This window comes from Cupressus sempervirens, chromosome 8 (assembly GCF_028749045.1).
Source record: "Cupressus sempervirens isolate cs-2001-9-10 chromosome 8, ASM2874904v1, whole genome shotgun sequence".
In the NCBI taxonomy this organism is placed as follows: domain Eukaryota; kingdom Viridiplantae; phylum Streptophyta; class Pinopsida; order Cupressales; family Cupressaceae; genus Cupressus; species Cupressus sempervirens.
In genome coordinates this window covers 111,862,315-111,885,341 of record NC_143125.1, presented here as the reverse complement: position 1 = coordinate 111,885,341, position 23,027 = coordinate 111,862,315, and the positions used below count along the sequence as shown (strand labels likewise).

Genomic DNA, 23,027 nt, shown 5'->3' with positions numbered 1-23,027 from the left:
GATCTCCGACACATTTCGGGATAACAAATTAATGTAGTCTATCATGATACGTTCTTTATCATGATCTCCATCACTTCGGGACATCAACTTAATGTAGTCTATCATGATAACAAGTAATCAAAAAAATGTTATGATCTCCACCATGACAAGTATCATGATCTCCATCATGACAAGTATCATGATCTTCAGCACTCCGGGACAACAACTTAATGTAGTCTATCATGATACATTCATTATCATGATATATGACACTCGAGGACAACTTCTTAATGTAGTCAATCATCATAACGGTGAAGCCATTGATAAGATTGTCGCCTTACAATCGTGACCTCACAAATACATCAATGAAAGATCGTCACCTGTCATGACATAATCCATGTATGCAAAATAGTAATTCTCATGATATCCACCATAAACTAAGTCAGTGGGTGGAACAAGGGCTTTCACCTCAAGCTTCTCTCTAATGAAGAATGTATTACAAAGAATTTCACCTCAAGCTTTTATTTTGTAGATAAGAACTCATTAATAGGGAATTGCACCTCGAAATTCTCTCTCTGAACAAAGATCCTGGGAAGTCATATAATTTTATCGGACTCTCTCTGAATCTAATATTAATATTCTGACTTTCTGATGACAAGTCATTACTTAGTCACACACATGTATTTTTAGACTCACTCTGAATATCAATCTTCTGAGCTGCTACGTTGCCTTTGAAGAAGTGTTAGAGTCCCTCTTAATATAGAAGGATATTCATAATCTCAATTATCAAGGATATTTGCTTCAAGAGCCTTACTTTATCCAGCTTGATCATTAGATGACTAATGAATTCTAGATCATAGTCTCTTTGAAGTTACCGTCGCAAGATTGAGTTTGCTCAATATTTGGTAGCATGTGTAAAGTACCAACCTTCTTTCGCTACAAGAACTTTCTCAAACATAAAAGAAAAGATCAAGGCAAATAACTCTTATAGTATGTACAGGATTACAAATAGGAGAGAGACTACAATGAATAGAAAAATGTAAAAGATAAGAATACTAATCTGCACAAGAGGGTCCATAGAATGGAACATCTCCTTTCTAAAGATGGTTCAAGTAGGAATGAAACATTTGTTATTATTCCCCCCAACAATGTAAATTCCCACTTATTTCGGGGGTTTGAACTATACTTGTCAGATTACATAACATGCTATATTGTGTCACATACTTAACATCGAGTCTTTGGGTATATATTCAACCACCCGACCATACTCCATCTTGATTCATCACTTTTGTGACTAGATGCGTATTCCATACACCAGTTCTAATGCAACTCATAAATATGTCCATTGTGTATCTCAGGATGGCACAATTAGTTTGCACCAGAATGGCACATTTGGTTTTCTCTTTAACTCGGAGATTGTGATTTGTTGAAGATCACCGATGCACAAAGCTTGTCGAATCTGACTTCCAACACTCAAATCATATCTCAGATGAAAAAATGTATAAGAAGTAGATCACGGACCAGATTGCATTTGAATCAAAGGTGGTAATCAGATCGAGGAGAAGTTCAATTACTGATCAAGATTGCTGATGTATAGATCACACTCGCTTCACTGGAAGATCCGCTCTTATGTGGATCACTGAATGTATGTTATAGATCGCAAGAACCAGTCCATGGTGTCATTTAGTTTAGACAGATTGCAGGACTGTGATTGTATCACAGAGAATATGTAGACTGCTTAGCTTGGAGAATAGCAGACCCGTAGATCTGATAGTGTATCATATTTGCCCAGATGTTTGATTCATTCACTCTTGAATGACATAGGATGCTGAGTGTTTGCCGAGCATGAAATACTCCCACTGACTAAATTTTCTTAGACTGATGATTGCTAAGAAATATTGGAGTTTTCTGTTTCTGATTTACACTAGAATCACTGGCACCACCTCTGATTTGTACTTATGTGCTTGCAACTGATTTATTTCATTTAGGTACTTGCGCCAATATGGCACATGCAATTAAGGACCTGAGGCTATACAGTTTTCCCAATTTGATGGTTAATGAACTCTTATTCTTCTCCCTTAGACTTTGGTTCAGTGGTAAAAGGTGGTGGATATCAGTATGTGTGGATTTCCTTGTTCGATGTTTGCTTTGTACTTGCCATCTTTCTTAATTCTCCTTCTTGCCACTTGAAAGTCTTTTCTCCAACCTGTTACTTAAATAATCACAAGAGTTACAATACCCTTGTCAATTTGACAGGATTCTTATACAAGCCTGGTATAAGCATGATCATCAATCTGACAAGTCTTTTCTTTTATTACTCAATACGCGCACCGCCATCCGAATAGATGTTAATGGTCATAGTCATACTAGTGAAATAATAATCTGTGGTAATTAATACATTTGATGACTCCTTACTTTTCTGGGTTTGTAATGCCCCTCTCTACCTTTCAATCGCTTATGTCTTAGTGATTGGGCGATGGTGCCGTTGATCAGTTTTGTAAATATGAGATCACATTAGTCTAGAACTTTTTTACACAGAATTTTTGTCCTTTTATTATGTTTGTTTTAGTTATTTCTTGCAATCAAATCGCCTTGGTATAACTTCTTGATTTGGACTAGTACTCCTCTTAGTTATTGCCGCCGTCTATTAATACAGCTGCTGGGTTCATCATACATTTGGCTGACAATTACAAATTCGACTGAAATGAAGAGTATAATCCTTCATTCTTGACTAGGTTATCAGATGCATCTTTAGGCTTCGAGTGATGTCTTCATAGAGGTGTTGTTCTTTATATGAGAGGCCCCAATGGCTCGATATGTTCTATTATAAATAGTGAATGACTTTAATCATTTTAATATTTTCTTCAAAATCAACTTGACATCATGCTTGAACGCTCTTCCACCCTTTACACACACTTTAACGCTGCATGTGTTACAGAAACTCTCATACAGACTTTGAGCGTAACTCCATCATGTGTTGTCTATATCTAGACACGGTAAGTGACTTGAATTACCATCATCCATGTTTCTATTCTTTTATACTTCTACTCATGTGTGCCGTCTATCCCTTAATCTTCAACTCATCTCTGTGGGCCAATAGAGGAATATTACTGACTGTATTTTTTAAATTACTGGTGTTTCTGCTGATGATCCTGTGTATTCCATTTTAAATTTATCTGACAAGGTTTACTTCGTTTTATATTTCTTAATTCTCATTTTCATCAGCTAGATGACTTTCGTCAATGATGCCCATTCTTGTAGTCTCCTATTATGTGTACCTGGGATTCAACATTCTGTGCTTGTTTTTGTTAGTAGCTATGAGTAGCTATGGTTTGCAGGTGACCTCCTTTGTCTGAATGTGGCTTTGTCTGTATGAATAGCAATTACTGGTTGCCCTTAAAAAATATTGATTCATTGATTTTGTGTGGACATGTTCATATATATGTTGAGGGCTGGTTTTAATAAAAAATCCCGCTTCGATTAATTTGTTAGCCTGCGGATATATTTATGGCATGTATGTAACCTCACATGCATGAAGTCTGGACTTCCAAGGAGATTCTGCAAAAATATGTAGATCTGCGCTAGTTCCAGCTATAGCAAGGTGTTGTTGATATCCAACTTTAAAAAACCAGATATATTACCACTCAATCCACCATTCGATTGCAAAATTTAGGAGGAAGAGAAAATGTCGCAAATAGTCCCTTTTGAAACTTATTCTCGTTCGATGAAATGAATAGATTTGGACTTTGTTGTCCATCTCAATGTTTTACACTCTTTCTTCACTATTCGTGCCTTACAAGCCTGTTTGTCGATGGTTTATGCCGGCCATGTATTTTTCTTTTTCTCTGATAGTATTTCTTTCATTAAACAATCTTTTATTACATATGCAGCCCTGCTCTGATACTATGTTGAGGTTTATAAATTGTTTTCTGCAAATGTAATAACGCTGCCATTTTTATCGGTGTGTTCCAATTGCAGATTTGAATGATATATAAATATTTTATTGGTGTGTCCCTTCTATAATTTATAAATTAATCTATAATTAAACAATATTAATATAACATATCTATATATATAATATAATAATATATAAGTAGATATATATTAGTGCTTGTCTAATTTATGATTAACCAATGAGCATAGAGGAATTATCTCTAGGTCAATTTAATTTGACAGAAGCTACAACCTTAACAGGAGTTTCTGGGATGTCCCCCTTTTCGAGATGGGTGATATTATGCCAAGGATATGTCCTTGGGTAACATTGGTACGATCCTAGAATGGGTGGGGTGAGCGTATATCTAGGATGTGGACAATAACCAGTATATATTTCATTTATTGGTGGGAAGCTATGCAGTTCACAATTCATGCAAAATGTTGACTTTGGTGGCAACCTTTCTGGTGCAAACATGCAACTATCAAATCAGAAGAAGAAATTGCAAATCTTGTAGGCTTTGATATGGAATCTCCATTACAATGTCAATGCAGAACATTAATGAGGGATCTGGTAGTAAACCTTCTAGTATTCACTTATGATATTAATGCAAAACATTATTTGGTGGTCATTTCAGCAGGTTAGAAGGCACCACGAGTTGCAGATTTGTGCTTCAGACAATTTTTTTTGACTTGATTAGCTGCCAAAAGTCAATTGTAGGTAATTATGATAGTATATTTTTGTCCGAATTGTTTGAGTTAGTGGGCACTGCACTCACACCAAGCATGAGCTACCACCCATAGACATATGACCAAATGAACATAATGAACAAATGGGTGGAAGGATATTTAAGAAATTATGTCTTAGTGTAGTGAAAGGCACAGGGTAAATTTGTCTACTTGTGGGAGTATTTCTGTGATACAACGCATCACGTCTATTGGTATGCCTCTTTTCAAGAACTAAGAACAATTTTGAGTTCGGGGACATGGTTTCTCAAGATTGAAGTCGTAGAAGTAATCATCCTTTTGAGCAACTGGATTTGAAAAATTCAAACTCATATACAAAGAGTTGGAGCTCTGGTTAATGAACTCGATTTACTAGAGTGGTGTAAAATAATTAACATCTTCGATGTGTCAGGCCTCAAGCAGATGATTGGACAGCACCTTGTGTCATTTAAAGCTTTGGACATCAAGGAAAGGTAGTTAAGAAAGAAAGCGTTACCAAATGTTTAGTGACAGGGAATAATTTTCTCAAAGAAGATGGTACTTGGGAGGGTGCCGAAATCTGAGCATTCAAATCTGTATTTCTTGAGGGCAAACATTTTTGGAAGAGGGTTTTGTCATGTTCCTCTTCTTGATGAGGTAGAAAAAGAAATAATAAAATATTGTAATTTTTATCGGTAACCAAAGGGAAAAAATAATAAATTAATAAAAAAACAAAAAGAAGATAACGCCATGTCATATCTGATTAAATTCTAAATATACCTGTCACAGCTTTATAAATCAGATATAATACTAAAATATTGAGCCAAAAGGTGGCTGCCAACCTATCATATCCAAGGTTACTTGGGGAGGCATCCCTGGGCTCAAAACCCCTGTTCCTGCCCTGGGGGCCTCCCTGAGTTGTCTCTGATTTGCAAAAAATCAAAGCAAATTTCCCCTGATCCAGGAGATGTTGAGGACTATCACCAGGGATGTTTGACTGCCCTGGTAACTATAGGGGACTCCTGGGATATCCCCCAACCGGTCCAGGGATGATTGGATGCCCTGGTAGAATTACCAACTTTTTACTTATAATTCTTTTCAATATTTATAAAAAAAGGAACACAAATTTGGGATGGGGTTATTTAAAAGTAGTTTTGAAACCAAAATTATCAGATTTAGAAAGTACTATGATTACTGTCATTAACGTGTGTAAAATGGCTAACCCTTCCCATTGACTCTTTATATTCTGGAAATCACAGCATATGAAGCAAGCTTTTAGTGGTACTTAATTTCTGAACATGCATATGTTTTGTGGTTTTGCTGCTGTAATGACTCCGTTTTTGAGAGCAATTTTAATAATAATAGAGTTAATATAAGATTAAACAAACAAACAAATAAAATATAATTAGAATAATAATAATAATTATATAAATGATTAATAAAAATAACAATTAAATGATATCAACAATTATATAAGTTTATGTAGTAATTAACACTAATAAGATAATAAAATATAATTACAATAATAATCATATTTATTTAATTAAATAAATAACAACAAATTATAATATAAATAATAATAGACAATACAATATTCACAAGTTAATATTATATAATCATCTATTATTAGTATTATTAATATGATAACATGATGTAAAGATTAATATAAATAAGTAATAACTAAACATGATATATTATTTACTTAGTTACTAGTTTGAGTTCGATTCGAAATACGGGTTTGAAGAACCGGTTGGCTAGTACGACAAAATTTTGGAAAGGGTTTTGGGTTTGTTTGCACAAAAACGTGTAAAAATTATAAAAAATTATATATATATATATATATATATATATATATATATATATATATATATATATATATATATATATATATATATATATATGAAGCCTAGAAGCATAGAGTATCATACAATCATATTATTTAATCGTTTAAACAACAAAAACACCATAGGCATAAACTTTAAACATGTAAGTTATAATCATAGTATCATGAATCGAGATCATACCATCATATATTTCAATTTTCAAGTTCAACATCAAAGATTCAAAACATTAAAATTAAATCATGATCCATGAATCATAATAGCAAGTTCAAGTATCATTGTTCATTCAATCATCTTTTTGCTCACAAAAGCACCTATGTGCACAATACAAATGATGTTAGAAGCTGAAATAACCTATTTACTTTTACTTTTTTGGGCTGCAGAACTCAAAACAATATCAAATATGTTATAAAAAATGACTTAAAAGTTGTCCGTCTCTGGAAATTCATTCAGGTTCAAAGGCAAGCCAGAATCTTGGAAGGGCAGTTGGGAAATACATAGTGATCAAACTCATTGGTTGCTCTCACTGGACTTTTCCTTATTCGTTGGTTCCATTTTTGAGTGATATATGCAACAAGACTGTTCGGGTTTGAAGATTGTGATGCAAGAATTTTGTATTGGACTTCTCATAAATTGAAAGAAACCAATACTAATTGACACGTGTGCTCTTTCCCTTATTCGTTGGTGCCATTTTTGAGTGATATATGCGACGGGACTGTTCGGGTGTCACATAATTTTGGTGCTCTATGATTATCCATATTATTGTAGAGGAGAATCTAGAAGTCTCTTGGTAAAAATGAAACTAGTGATTCACTAAGGATATTATCAGTCAAGCCTTATCGATGACTCTTCAATCAAATATAAATGATACCAAAAATTGTTAGAAAGTACAAAAATAAATAAATATGGCCACCTAAAGAATGGAGGATGACAACACTCATGGAGATGATTCAATACAGTTTCACAATTGTCGAGGAAGGAAATAAATTTAGAAGGAATTTCAACCGTTCATGGCACAAGGTAGCTTCTCGATTACGCATAGGTGTTCTGTTTTCAACACTATGCAAGAGCTTCCAATATAGATATGTTGGAATTACTAAAGAAGGTGATCAACCAATGCCATGAAATGCTTTGTCTTAGTACAATAATATAATGGAAATTGGAGGACGAAGCATTAGACGGATTCAGTCCGTTTAAATTATCTCTTGCCAAATTTTGTGTATTCCTAATTCTTAGCACTAATTCAAGTGATTTTTGAAAAACAATATGCAAAACATTGTTATTCCTTAGTATGGAGCAATGTAACACCTGACACAAACATTATGAGAGCCTTATTGGTGTTGCTAATAGAGATGTTTAGCAGTGTTGTGACATCATCGTACTGAGCCTTAGAATCTAAAGGACATAAGAGAGGGGCCAGTAAAGGGAAAGCCCTAGCCATATACTTGTGAATCTTTGTCTCATGTTTTACTAGAAGGGACAAAGACTTATGAAGAAAACATTAACTTATTCCGATGATCTATCCCTAAAAGACTGAAAACTCTATAAAATGGACCTTCAATGGAGAAATTAATATCAAGGATGTTGATGTACATATAAGTATTTATTATTCTTAAGTATTACATTTATCTCCTCATTATAGTCTCTTTCTTATTTGTATTTCTATATGTACTATATGAGTTATTTTCCTTGACCTTTTCCTTTGTATTTGAAGATGACCTTGTAGGAAAATAAGGGTGGTACCTTATACATGCTACCAAATATTGTGCAGACTCAATCTTATGATAGTAGCTTCAAAGAAGTTGTGATCTAGAATTCGTTAGTCATCTAATGATCAATGAGGCTCTTGAAGTGAGTATTCTTAATGATTGAGATTATGAGTATTCTTCCATTAAGAGGGAATCTGGCATTTTTGCAAAGGCAACGTAGGAGCTCAGAAGATTGATACTCAGAATACATGTTTGTGATTTCGATGGGCCTTCCATTGTGTACGTCATGAGGAAATAATGATTTATCACTAGAAAGTCAAAAGATTGATATCAGATTTAGAGGGAGTCTGATAGGCATCCTTGGGTGAAGAGAGCTTCTAAAGGAGTAATTAGAGGACCTAACTTCCCAGGACCTTCTTTTTAGAGGGAGAATTACGAGGTGCAATTCCTTGTTAATGAGTTCTCTACAAAAGAAAAGTTTGAGGTGAAAACCCTTGTTCCACCCTCTAGGAGCAGCTATGGTGGGTCCACCCTCTGACTTGTTTCGCGGTCGATATCATGTGAATTACTACAGGATGTTTTGATTTATGTCATGAAAGGTGATGATCTTTTATTTGATATATGTGTGAGGTCGCTATTGTAAGTTGACGATCTTAGCAATAGCTTGTCCATGTTATCATGATAGACTTTATTAAGTTGTTGCCCTAGAATGTGCTAGTAATCATTTTAACAAAATGTATCATGATCAACTACATCAACTTGTTGTCCCAGAGTAAGCCGGAAATCATGATACTGTGGTGGTTGTGTTGCATTCTTGATCCATTGTCATGATAGACTACATTAACTTGTTGTCCCAGACTCTGCTAGAAGTCATGACAATAAGTAAATCATGATAGTCTTGGATTGAGCCAGAAATCATGAGATCAAGATTGACTCTTTAATTGACTATGTTTGTGTTCTGGAATGTGCTAGAAATTAGATAGTATATATTCTTAAAGGGATATAATTGTGTATAAGCATTTTGATGTAAAATCTAATACGAGATTAAGAAATTGATCATATCCTCCCTTGCTAAGACGAAATGTTAAAGAAATAGCTTTGGTTGGATCTGATATCAATATATGGAATATACATATACGTATGTATATGGATATACATGCATATGTAAATATACATACATACATATATGTATATGTTTGATTTACGTCACATACTAATGTTGCACGTTGTTCAATACTTTATGATCATGCCTTGACTGAGATGTATATATTAATATATATGGTGTGATTGTTCCTCTCATCAATTCATGGCATTAATGCTACTACATTTATTGTTCTTGTTATATTATCATGATAGATTACATTATATTGTTGTCCCAGAATGTGCTGGAGATCATGGTAATAAACATATCATGACAGACTACATTTAAGTTGATGTCCCAGAGTGTGTCGGAGGTCATGATACTTGTCATGATGGACTGCATTAAGTGGTTGTCCTTTAGATCATGATAGTTATCTGATAGACTACATTCAGTTGTTGTCTTGGAGTGCCGGAGATCAGATAACACATCTTTCCAAGATATAATTTTTTTTTTTTTTGATAGGCACCAAGGATTTGATGCCAGTGCACATACCAAAAGAATATAAGTCTGATGAGTATCATATGATTGATATTTCTTGTTGAATCATACTTCGTTTGAGATGATATCTCTCCATGAGTCCATACACATGAGAGGATAATGTGTTCTATAACAATCCTTCTTGGCTAAGAGGGAGTGTTAAGGTTGTAGCTTCAGTCTAATTGAATTGACCTGGAGATAAATCTTTTGCGGTTATTGGTAAATCATCATTTAGAAAATACTTTTATATCTACTCATATATATATATATATATATATATATATATATAATATAATATTATATATAATATATCTAAATATAATATAATATAACTATATCTATATATTATTAATATATTATTTAATGATGATTAACCATAAAGACATATAAGTCATTCAAATCTGCATTTGGAATACATCAATACGATGACAATGTAATTACATTTGCAGAAAACGATCTTATAAAACTTAACATATGTTTGAGTAAATTAGGTCAAATTAAGACACTAAGTTTAAGACATAATATTAATCAATACCACCTAATAAGAGTAGGGCTTTAAGCTGAAGAATTAAAATTCTGAAGCAACTAACAAACAAATTCAAACTTATATTCAAATTCAGTAGGTGTCAATTTGAGCCATTTAAACAATAGTTTGTAAGAAATAATAACTCGATTCATTTTACTATGAAATAGTCAACGCATGAAGAGAGAAAGGGCATACCAGTCAAAGCATGTTTCACAGAACTTTAAATATATCTTAAAAATGGATAGCAAATAATCTAAAATATATAAGCTGTGTTCAAAATTAATAAATAAGACTTTCTACTTATTAAAAAAAACAGCTAATTTATAGATTACAATCCAATTATAAATATGGGTGGGTTGGTATTAACTAATGCTATCTATATATCCAAGATTGTTTAATACAGGAGAGAAAATACATTGTAAGTATTAACAAAGGATTCCTTAATCTTCAATTTTCAGATATTACTCCAACTAGAAGAAATGAATGAATAGAATTCTTATATCTTTGTATAAGCCACTATTTTGTTATACCATTATAAATGAAAAATAACAGCCTTAATCAAATTCAAAACAATGGATTTATATTAAGATAAGAAACACATATCTTAATTTTAAAATATTTTAAGTTTTAGTTATAAACAATGCATTTAACTTACAATGGACAGAATAAAAATGTACAAGTTTTCTTAGCAACCTCATGAAGAATCAATAGTAAATACTAAAGTAAAATTAGAAGAAGTACTTTCATGCAATTTTAAAAGGCAGTGATATCTTAACCCAAATCTTAAAAGATTGTTAAAGTATCTGCATAGTAATATATAGATAGATTGCAAACATCTAACAATAATCGAGGAAACCTTTTGACATATCCAACTTTATCGATTTAAGCGTATTGTTATTTCTTTTATGTAATTTTGCAGCTAACAACGATCTTGCCAAGAAGAGTTGATCTTTTGCAAGTACTTCTATATAGAAAAAGGAAGGTTTTGTTACTCAGAGGCTCAAGATATTAATATTTATAAAGGATATGGATATGATATAGTACAATTATCACTATAGCATCGAAAGCAGAACCAAGGAATCAATTGGATAAATTTGAAATGGAAAATACAAGAAAGCATAGCAAAATATATAATCCTGATATAAAAAGTCATGTTATGTTTACAAAGGAAGGTATGCCTTCTAAAACCTTCCCAACAATTAGGGAAGAATGTTGTAAGGGAAGGTATGCCCCCTCAAGTACTCCTATATAGAAAAAGGAAGGTTTTGTTAATTAGAAGTTCGAGATAATAATATTCATAAAGGATATGGATATGATATAGTATGATCATTACTATAGCATGGAAAGCAGAACCAAGGAATCAATTGAATAAATTTCAAATGGAAAATACAAGAAATCAAAGCAAAATATATAATCCGGATATAAAAAATCATGTTATCTGTACAAAGGAAGGTATGCCTTCTAAAACCTTCCCAACAATTAGGGAAGAACGTTGTAAGGGAAGGTATGACCCTCAAAGCCCTTTGATAAAATCAAAAGGCAATTATAATTAATTATGTACAAGACATTAAATGTCCCGGGCTACATTGGGGTTTCTCTTCCTCGTTCTTTTTTGTCCAGTGCCTGCACTTTGAACAGTGACACAACTTTTTGAACAATTTTAATTTAATATATAGGGCATTATGCCTTTTACTGATTTAAAAAAAAAAAAAAAAAAACTTTTGAAATAATGCCTTTTGCTCAAAATAAGATAATAATAAATATGCTTTTTAAATCTATATCTAACTAGACTCATATATGACCAATCAAGGGAAAAAAAGGGCATAAAATAAAGTTATGCGCTGCTCGCAGCAACACTGAGTGACATAAATCTAACAAGTTGCAGGTTGAATAAATATTCAATAGAGTAAAGATTTTAAACTTCACAGGATGCTTTTATTCATTGTCAGCACAAGAAGTGTTCTAGACAGTTGTTTTCTTTTTGACTCTATACTTATTTTTGTATGATGTCTACATGCTAGATAATCCAAGATTAAATTTATGCATCGTGGAATTTAAATTGATTTAATCCTCCAAAACCTTTTGTATTTTGTTTCTGATAAGAAAGGAAAGAATGCCCCCAAAATCATTGGCTATTATTAGGCAAGGATCCCAAAAATGAAAAAAATTAACTGGGAATGGATTGGAAGGTGACAAATTGAAAAAATCAACATTGTTCAAGAAAAAAATTAGTAAATCTGCTCTAATAACTGGAGAAATAACTGAAATGTGTACCATCACGGCTATTGTTCTGAGGTTTCTACAACATTGCTAGTAACCGCAAATTATTGCTATATGTGTTATCTGATTCAAAATGGTCTGTGGAGGTTTCCTGTAGGAGTCTTAATGGGTTTGTGGGAGCTGTTGCACGGCGAAGAATGTCACACGATAAACCAGAGCCTACAGTAGTCCACCAGAAACCTGGGCCTCTTCAAACAATTTTCGATTTACCACCAGATGAGGCAAGTGTATTCACATATCTCGATAACAGATGTCTAAATATAAAATAGCTTTACCCTTATTCATATGCTGTCATACCATTTCTCAAAATGACATTCCACTCTCTATTTTTGAACCCTTTGTCTAGTGGTGTAATACATTTATGAGCAGGTTTGGAAAAATTATACTTGCATTGTCCTTGAGGCTAGTGACTACATAAGAAAATAATGGTCTCCAACATTGTTAAACATTTATTTGTGCAGGTTGTTGAAAACAGCTACTCATGTGCATTGGAAAGGTCTTTTTTGTATCATGGACGTTTGTATGTTTCTGCATGGCACATTTGCTTTCATTCAAATGTCTTTTCAAAGCAGATGAAGGTCAGGAAAATGCTTTTCAGTAGACAAAGTTGGTATTTCCTTTACATGTTGCAGTGTCAATTTTGATCATGGTGAATACTGTGCGAGTATAAGAGCAAAATCTGGTCATTTTCAAAAATAATTAAATGACTAGCAATCACAGCATTTTTTAAAGTTGTATACAAAATTCATCCATTGTTCTTTTTATTTCTTCCATTGTCATCACCAACATTGCAGTACAAGAAGATATAATGGGATGATGCTTTGTGGATAGATGGATCCTCCTCCGCACCTCACCTAATAATTAATCGATTGTTGCCAATTGGATTCACATGTAATAATTTTGAGGCACTCAATCATCTTTTGATGGTTAGATTGGACATGCCTTGCAGTCCCAATAGCAACTGTGAGAGAATTATGATGGCTTATGTTTACTTTCAGGATTCATCGAACATGTTTTTCAAAAATCACTACTATAGTCTATAAGTGATCCATCTCACTAGAAACAATGTAAACATAACTAGACTGGTTCAATCAAGTTGGTTAAATTGCAGCTGTATGATCCAAGTCCAAATGCAAACTAGCAATCCAAAGCAAAAATGGAAAATGAATTTCTGAAAGTAACTAGAATGCAATTGATGAAGATAAAATGAGAACAGCTACTCTTGTGTAGGTGGATTTCACTTGGAAATTTGTTTGTAACGCAAGATCTCACATGATGGTGGCCCTTTCTTGCATTGAAGGTTGAAATGATGAAAGTAGCGATATTCCACTTTTTATACTAAAATGAAAACAAACCTTAATTAACTACAACTAAATCAGCTTTCAATTTTTTCTTACCCAAACTATAATAGACCATAATTTCCCTAAACTAATACATAAATCACAGGCCTTTATACAAAATAGAACATAACATATTCCTGCCTAGGTACCCAAAACCTCCTTCCCTTGAAGCAGCTTTGTCCTCAAAGCAAGGAAAAGCTTGAGAGTTAATCTATGCCTCTACATAACAATTGATACATGTTGGGAAGTGAATCCATGACCACTTGATTACAAAATTGAAGATACAATTCAGATCAACAAATCTAATAAATACATTTAACCTACAAATGAAGATGGAGGCTTTTAGTCGCTTTTTACTCCTCAAGCTTCGCATACAATATTTTGGATCTTTTTTTGTAACCTCTTTGGAATACTTGCTGCTGGGCTCCACATTCCTGTCTCTTTGGTGGCACTTTTTGCAGGTAGCCCAGTCCACTTTATGTTTAGTGTTCTGAGATCACTATTCCTTAGTTTTTGAGCCATATCACCAAGAATACTCTTTGGTTGCAATGCCAAATTTTATTCTCCATCTGTGATAAGTATTTCCACTTTTCCGCTACTGTACTCACTTGTCTCACTTGTCTCCTTCAGACAAGATACATGAAAAAAATCATGCATTCTTTTAATTTTTGTTATATCCAGTGCATCTGCAACTTCACCAAACTTCTCATGTTCTTTGTATGGCTCATAGTATTTAATTTGATGCTTGTACTTCCATGCATGCTTCACTTTTATATTTGAATAAGGTTGCAACTGCCCAAACAACATATTCCAAACTTTGAATTCTTTCTACTTGGTGTTGATATGCTCATTGTTACATCTTGTCACCACTATTTGCCAAGTTGTTCCTTAAAATGTATTACGAGGTAATTGGTAAATACTTGCTTGTTAATAACAGAGACCGAGAGGTCAATTTATACAAAAGAATGAGACGATGTTTCCTTAGGAAGCGATCGTAAAGAATAGAAACATTCAATTCTAGAGAAAGCAAAAAACGAAAGCAAACTAAAGCTAAAGATATTTACAAGATAACCATTAACTAATAATAGACGTCTTATCTATTATTGTAATACCCTCCCTTAATGGTTAATCTATCTAACACACCAAGCTGTCCTCTGAATTTGACAAACTTATTAGGACCAAGAGGCTTGGTGAAAATGTCTGCAGTCTGATCTGTGGTAGGAACATATTGCAGATCTATAGTCCCGTCTTCAACCAGCTGTCGTATGTAATGACAATGAACATCCACATGCTTGGTTCGTTCATGGAAGACTGGATTCCGTGCTAACTTGATAACGCCTTCGTTATCAACAAACAGAGTAGTCGGTCCTGCTGGTGACATCTGCATATCCCCAAGCATCCGACGAAGCCAGATAGCTTCACATCTTGCCTTAACAGTCCCTCTGTATTCAGCCTAAGTAGAAGAGAGAGAAACTGCCTGCTGCTTCTTGCTGGTCCATGTGACTGCACGAGATCCCAAACTGAACACATATCCAGATGTTGACTTTTTATCATCAACAGAGCCTGCCCAATCTGAATCTATGAACCCACTGAGTTTAGGATTAGAACTCCGAGAATACAGAAGTCCATAATCAGAAGTGCCCTTCACATAACGAAGCACACGCTTTGCTGCCATCCAATGATCAACCTTAGGAGCTGTCATAAAGCATGAAATATAGCTGACTGCGAAGCTGATATCAGCCGTAGTAGCAAATAGGTAGATGAGGCTGCCTACTAGTTGCCTATACGTAGTATCATCAACGGAAGGAGAATCAGACTTGGCTGATAACTTGAGACCTTTCTCCATAGGTGTAGATGCAGGTTTGCAATCCTGCATTCGGAATTTGTCTAACAAGGCCCTGGAATATTTGGACTGAGAGATGAATACACCAGAAGACTGTTGCTAAACTTCAACACCTAAGCAATAATGCATGAGCCCAAGGTCAGTCATATCAAAAGACTGGCATAAGTGTTGTTTGATTCCCTGAATCAAAGATGCCGAACTGCCAGTGATGATCAGATCATCCACATAGCTAACCAGAAGGATGATGTCACTGTCAGTAGTCTTGATGTACAGATTTGAGTCTGAAGAACTCCTCTTGAAGCCTTGATCACTGAGGTACGTATCAATCTTGATGTACCATGCCCGAGGGACCTGCTTCAAACCATAGAGAGCTTTTACCAATCTGAGAACCTGATGGTCTTTACCAGCAACCTTGAAACCAAGAGGCTGAGTCATGTAGACCAATTCATAGAGATCACCATTCAGGAAAGCACTCTTTACGTCCATCTGATGGACCTTCCAGCCAAATTGTGCTGCCATGGCTAGGACTAATCTGATGGTGCTCATCTTTGCAGTAGGAGCAAAGGTCTCCTCATAATCAATGCCTTGATGCTGAGAAAAGCCCTTTGCCACTAAACGAGCTTTGTACTTATCCAAAGGACCATCTGATTTGTATTTGATTTTGTAGACCCATTTGCAGCTAATGGGTTTCTTCCCTAGGGGAAGATCAGAAAGGACCCAAGTGTTGTTCTTCAGCAGGCTCTGGTGTTCAGATTGCATGGCCTGTTCCCACTCTAAAATTCCTTTAGCCTCGGAATATGTTTGAGGTTCAAACACACTGTGAATGTTGGCCATAAGAGCAAAGTTAACAGAATCTGTAGTTTTGCTCTTTTTTCGAGCAGTTCTCCCATCAATGAGCTCATCATCATGAAGATCAGCAAGTGTCTTAGCCCACCACTTAGGCCGGAGAGGAGAATGACCAACAGTAGTACTAGGAGATGCTTGATCAGCAGGATCCTGATCAGAAGAATCTGGATCAAACTCAGGTGAAGCATCTTCAAAACGAGGTGATCCTGCAGGAGAAGCCGGAGGTGGCTGTATAGGTATCACTGGCAGGACTGGAGCTGGAGGAGCTACTGGAGCCCTCCCATCAGGTGGACCTAATGGAAGCCGAACTCCCAAATCATGAACCTGCATAGGCTGGTCTGCTGGATCAGGAACAGGAGAAACAGGCATGAATGGTCCTCGCTGCTCATCAAAGACTACATCGCGACTGTATATGAGACGAGATGTCTCAACATCAATAAGGCGGTAAGCTTTGTGAAGACTGCTATATCCAGCAAGCATCAGTTTCTGACTCTTGGCATCCAACTTGGTGCGTGAAGCATCAGGGATCCAAACAAAAGCAAGAGAGCCAAAAACCTTCAGGTGACTGATTCTGGGCTTGCGACCTGACCAGGCCTCTTCCGGAGTTTTACCTTTGACCGCCACTGTGGGTGACCGGTTCAACAGATAAACTGCAGTGTTAACTGCTTCTGCCCAAAAACGCTTCGGAACATGTCTGTGTTCGAGCATGGAACGAGCCATCTCGGTGATTGTCCTGTTCCGACGTTCAACTACACTGTTCTGTTGTGGCGTGTGGGGTGTGGTGAACTGGCGTTGGATGCCATGTGTATCCAAGAAGTTGGAGAAAACATTAGAACAAAATTCCCCCCCATTGTCTGATCTAAGAGTAATAATAGATTTCCCAGACTCTTTTTCAACTAAGGGTTTAAACTTCTGAAATACAGTAAATGCATCGGATTTCTTTTTAAGAAAATACACCTACATTTTTCTACTGAAATCATCTACAAACAACAGAAAATACCTGTACCCAAGAACAGAAGGAGTGACCATAGGGCCGCAGATATCAGCATGAACACGCTGAAGTACTTGAGAAGCTCGCCAAGAATCGCCACTGGGGAAAGGTGTGCGATGTTGCTTCCCAGCATGACATGCGTCACAAACTCCAAGGTGTTGGGTTTGAATCTTTGGCAAACCAAGAACAAGCTCATCCCGAGCAAGTTGTGAGAGATAATGCACATTTAAGTGCCCATATCGCTGATGCCAAAGTGTGCTGATGGAAGATCGCCAAGCAGCCATAGCTAAGTCCTAAGAATCACCAAAATCAGTAAGTCTGAAAAGACCATGATCCTCAAGACCAACTGCAACAGTAGACTTAGTCACCCGATCAGTGATGGTGCACTGATGTGAACTGAAGGTGACTGCCAAGTGTGGAGAATGTCGCAGCAACTGACTGACCGAGAGTAGATTTAGTTCCATCCCTGGAATGTAGTACACATCAAGGAATATGAGCTTCCTCCCAACAGACTGAATTTGAATGTTGCCTTTACCAACAACCGTGTACTCTTCTCCACCACCAAAGATAACAGAATCTGAATAAGGCTGGTAGTCAGTAAACCAGTCTTTGCGGTGAGTGAAATGTCGAGAGGCACCTGAATTACTATACCAGGCAGATGACTGCACATGATCTGCCGGTCTTTTAGCCATGAAGGCGTAAAAGGCAGATTCCGCCTGCTCAGTGTGCTCTGCACTGTTTGCTTTGGGTTGCGAACTTGATTGCTTAGACTGGGCAGCTAAGCGTTTTCGACATGCAACCTTCATGTGACCATACTTGTGGCAATAGTTGCATTGAATGTTCTTCTTTTTGGTAACATCGAATGCTGGAGCAGAAGACTTCTGCTGAGATGGTTGCTGAAACTTGCCCTTATCCTTCTGAAAGGATTTCGCAGGAAAGGCTTGCTCAGTGGAGGTGGAACTGGAGTTGCTACCGAACTGTTGTTTTCACCGATCTTGCTGAAGTAGCAGGGTGCAGAGATCAGTGAATTTTAGATCAACACCAGTAGATGTGATGTTGAGAGTCTCGATAAAATGCTCATAGGAATTTGGTAAACTCCGAAGAGTGATTACCACAATATCCTCTTCCTCCATCTTGCGACCGATGGCAAGTAACTGATCATGGATTTCCTGAATCCGATTCAGGTGTGCCTGGAGCGAGGTGCGCTCATCCATGACAATAGAAAACATAGTGTTTTTCAAAAAGAAGGCTCTGCTCTTGTCGGAAGTCTCATGAAGAACTTTGAGATGTGTCCAGATTTCGGCCGTTGTCTTGCCGGATGGAATCTGAGAAAGCTGGTCATCAGCTACGGAGAGTTTGAGAAGCATTACTGCCTCTCGATTGTTCAGATCCCATGTATCTTGGTCAGGACCCGGAGAAGTCGGACGCTGCTTAACACCCAAAACAAGTTGATTGGTGTTTCGATATTTGAAGATTGCGATGATGCGCTGCTTCCAGGTTCCATAATTGCGACCATTGAATTTGGAATTATGCTCAAGCAGAATATTTGTCAGAGATGCCATAGCACGTTTTTCAATGAAAAATTGTGAAAATTTGTGAAGGCACGTTCTTCGAGGCAAAAGTACGGAAGACCTAGAAGAATCAGAGAATGACTCAGAAGAGAGCTCGAAAAATCCAGAAGGAATCTGCTGTCGTTTTCTGAATCTGCTGGCTCGAAAATTGAGGCACAAAAATTGAGGTACTCAGGAAAAACGGACGACAACCCAGTTGAGCTCTCGAAAAACCCACCAAGAATCTGCAAACAAAAAATTTTTTTGACCCCAAAAATTAGGGTTTCGAAAAAAAACGGCCCTAGCTGAAAAAAGCTTGAAAAAACTTCAGATTTCTTGATGAAAAATGGTCGAATCTGCTTCAAAAATGACTAAGAACAGGTGGGATTGCAGAGGCGACAAGTACTGGGTGAAGGTCGCGACTGTATTTGTAGGAAAAAACAGAAGAAATCACGTGGGTTGCAAAAAATGCGATTTCCCTGTCAATTTTAGATGCGGGCTGACCATACACAGACCTCCAAAAAATGCTTTTTTCCAGTCATGAAGCCGTGATTTGCAGAGGAGTTCGGTCAAAAGAAATCGCGATTTGCATATACTAGTCACAAAATGGTAAAAAATGGCCACGATTTCCACGCGATTTGCAGACCCGTAATTCGAGAATTTCTCCAAGCAAAAAACCCTAGGTGGGTTTTGGAGAAATTAGCTGAAATAATTTTTGGAAAAATTTAAACAAATAATTTCAAGAAGAAATTATAATTTTTTTCGGAAAAAATGTAAGTATTTAGCTCTGATACCATATTACGAGGTAATTGGTAAATACTTGCTTGGTAATAACAGAGACCAAGAGGTCAATTTATACAAAAGAATGAGACGATGTTTCCTTAGGAAATGATCGTAAAGAATAGAAACATTCTATTCCAGAGAAAGCAAAAAATGAAAGCAAACTAAAGCTAAAGATATTTACAAGATAACCATTAACTAATAATAGACGTCTTATCTATTATTGTAATAAAATGTTGCCATGTACTCTGTATCTTCTGCAATGTTTCCTTCACTGCTGGGACCTTGTCCTTTTGAATTTCCTAGTCCAGAGGTGATGATGGTGCTTACCTACATAGAGCCTTGAAGGGTGTTGTTTTTATAGTTGACAGATCCCAAACTGGATTCTGAGGCATTTTCCTGATGTTTTTGATTTCGATTTTCTCTAACCAGCATTAGAAGAATTTCTCTAAGTAGGATGAATGCAATGCTTCAAAAAATGATAAAATACTGAAAGAAATAATCGATGAAATAGATAACATCACAAAGAACAGATTCTGAACTGTTTTCTTATTTAAATAACATCTAAACTAGCCATACCAGACTGTATGTCTCGGATAAATATTTCAGTTGCAATACTTGGTTTGAATTTCACTTGCAACTACTGATTCTGACATCTTATATCTTCGACCTGCTGCTGGCAGTTTAATATTTCCATAGTTACACCGCCCTGGGAGACGGGGGGACAAGTTTTCGAGATGGGGGGACAGAGGGGCCTTGATTTGGGGATGGCAGGGGGACGGCGGGGGGATGGCGGCGGGGGATGGGGGGGTGGCGGAAGGAGTAGGGGTGTATATACTATACATATGGTATAGCATATACGATATCAACTAGAATATCATGATTCATGATCAAATGACAAACAAACAATGAACATTAAACATTGAACGTCAGCAAATAATAAATATTAGTCTAAACTCTATATATCAGCCTTCAAATCAATAGCATGACTATCTAGATTCTACTATCTAATAGTAATCAATGATCATATGAGTCATGACATAAAGATGATTACAATAAGTATCATGTGCCATGAATCATGATATCAAAATAAGTGTATAATGCAAAGAAAAACTACAAGTCTCCTAGAGTCCAAATCAAAATGTCAAATCAATGGAGACTCCTTGGTGTCCCCCCACAATGAAGAAGGCTTCTTGGTGTCCCCCCTCAATGAAGGAGACTCCTTGGCGTCCCCCCGTACCCCCACAGTCGGAGACCTCTAGCCATCTCGGAGACGCCTCACCGTCTCCAGCGGTGGTGGTGCTCTAAGTAGTGCCGCCTGAAACGCCGAGACGCCGTCACCCCGTCCCGGGAACGTCCCTGTCTTCGAAACGGCTCAATTTTGGGGGGGGGGGACGCGTCCCCATGTTACACTGAATATTTCCGAATTTGGTGTTAAGTGCTGCCACAAAACCCTAATGCCAAGCTGGGAGGTAGTGTAAGATCTGCCTGGATTGTACGGCCGATTTTGATTGTTTAGAAAATGATTAGAATTGCTGACTAATTTACCAATCTGCAGCTGCTAGATATATTCTGCCCCAAACCAGAATGATGAAGTAATATTCTCCTCTAGAAATGACATCAATTCTGGTGCAGAGTAGCACAGCAAAAGTGTGCTTTATGGGCCTTCCACAAAATTTCAAAGTTATAGAACCAACTCTACTCCAGCACTCCTTAACCCTTACCTTGTACGCAAACCTAATAGGCCTGATTAGGTTTGGTTTACAAAGAAAGTACCAAATAATGGGGACATAGAATCATTCCAAAACTTAAAATATATTATTCCACTCCATTCTTAGGTAGGTATTCACATTTATAATATTTTCCAACCATTGAAATGAATGCAAGAATGTTGCATCTTTTAATAACAATTTCTGAATTACGGCGGAATTTAAAACCCTTAATCAATCATTAATAACTTCCATAAAAGAAAGAATGAAACCAATCTTTTTTGTGAGACTCAATAACAGTGAGTTACCAACATTTTCTCCAAGTTATAGCCAAATCCAAGAAAGGAAATAAAAGTTATTGCAATTTCCTTAAAACTATTCATGTTATGACAGAATCTGACCATTCTTCACCAAAATGGCCATTAACTTCTTTTAAACGTAATGAAAATCATCCAAACTAAAACCAAATCAAAGCTAACTCATATACCTTTCTGAAAATATAAGTCTCAGGTCTGTACCATTCACAATGAGTTCGTATCAACCAAAACATCAGAGAAATTTCAGAAAAAATAAATCAGAAAACTGAAATATACAATGTCAAAATAAGTTTTCTTCCATTCCAAATCCTTCCTCCAACTTCTCCAACTTACCATTTCGTGTTTTGGAGACCAAATTTATATAATTTGGAATCACATTAAACTCTCCAACTAACCTACAACTATCCATTAACATATTCAAACCAACTTTTAAAAAATTGTCACCAAGTTGTAAAAGTTGTCATTACAATTTTGACAACTTTTGAACAAATTTTACAATTATTATCCAAATGACTTCAAACTTTCCATAAAACCTTGAAATATGATTAAAATGACTTTAGGACTTCAATTATATCAGTTCCACTCTATTTTTATATATTTGAGTGTTTTTACCACGCTTGAATAGGTGCCCCTGCACCAAATTCTTTCCTTGAGCTGTAAGGCCAAGGAAAAAGAAACCCAAAGTGTATGAATTCTGCTCTGCAGGCTCAGATCTGCAAATATCACTTTGATCTGTGATGTAAATTGATGCTAGGGAGGTTGGGGTTTTGTCCAACTTCCTCTCCTTCCAAAAGTTTTCGTTCTTGGAAGTTTGATTGCCTTTCAAACCCTCTACAAACCTCAAAAGTAAATAGCTGATGTGAAAACAATGCCCTGTTTGGTTATACTTAATTAATATATTATATTCATTTATTATTATATCAATAGTCAATAACATTGTATTCAATAATGTATTGTTGATATTATTTAGTATCTTTATTTTATTATTAAACCTTTCTCCTATGAGGAGGAAATTATAATTATAGTTCTAATTGGGGCACATGACAATCCTTCCCTCCCAAAA

The 23,027-nt window shown here is 36.0% G+C and overlaps 1 protein-coding gene across 6 annotated transcripts in view; it reads left to right on the top strand.

The window, feature by feature from the left end:
• Nucleotides 1–23,027, top strand: part of LOC149541831 (BAG-associated GRAM protein 1-like) — a 257,279-nt gene that overhangs the window by 69,759 nt on the left and 164,493 nt on the right. For all 6 annotated transcript variants that reach the window (XM_089796903.1, XM_089796905.1, XM_089796904.1 and 3 more), the window contains 2 exons: nucleotides 12,686–12,809; nucleotides 13,050–13,166. In XM_089796903.1, the coding sequence (XP_089653029.1) occupies nucleotides 12,686–12,809; nucleotides 13,050–13,166 (241 nt within the window). The remainder of the gene's footprint in view (nucleotides 1–12,685; nucleotides 12,810–13,049; nucleotides 13,167–23,027) is intronic.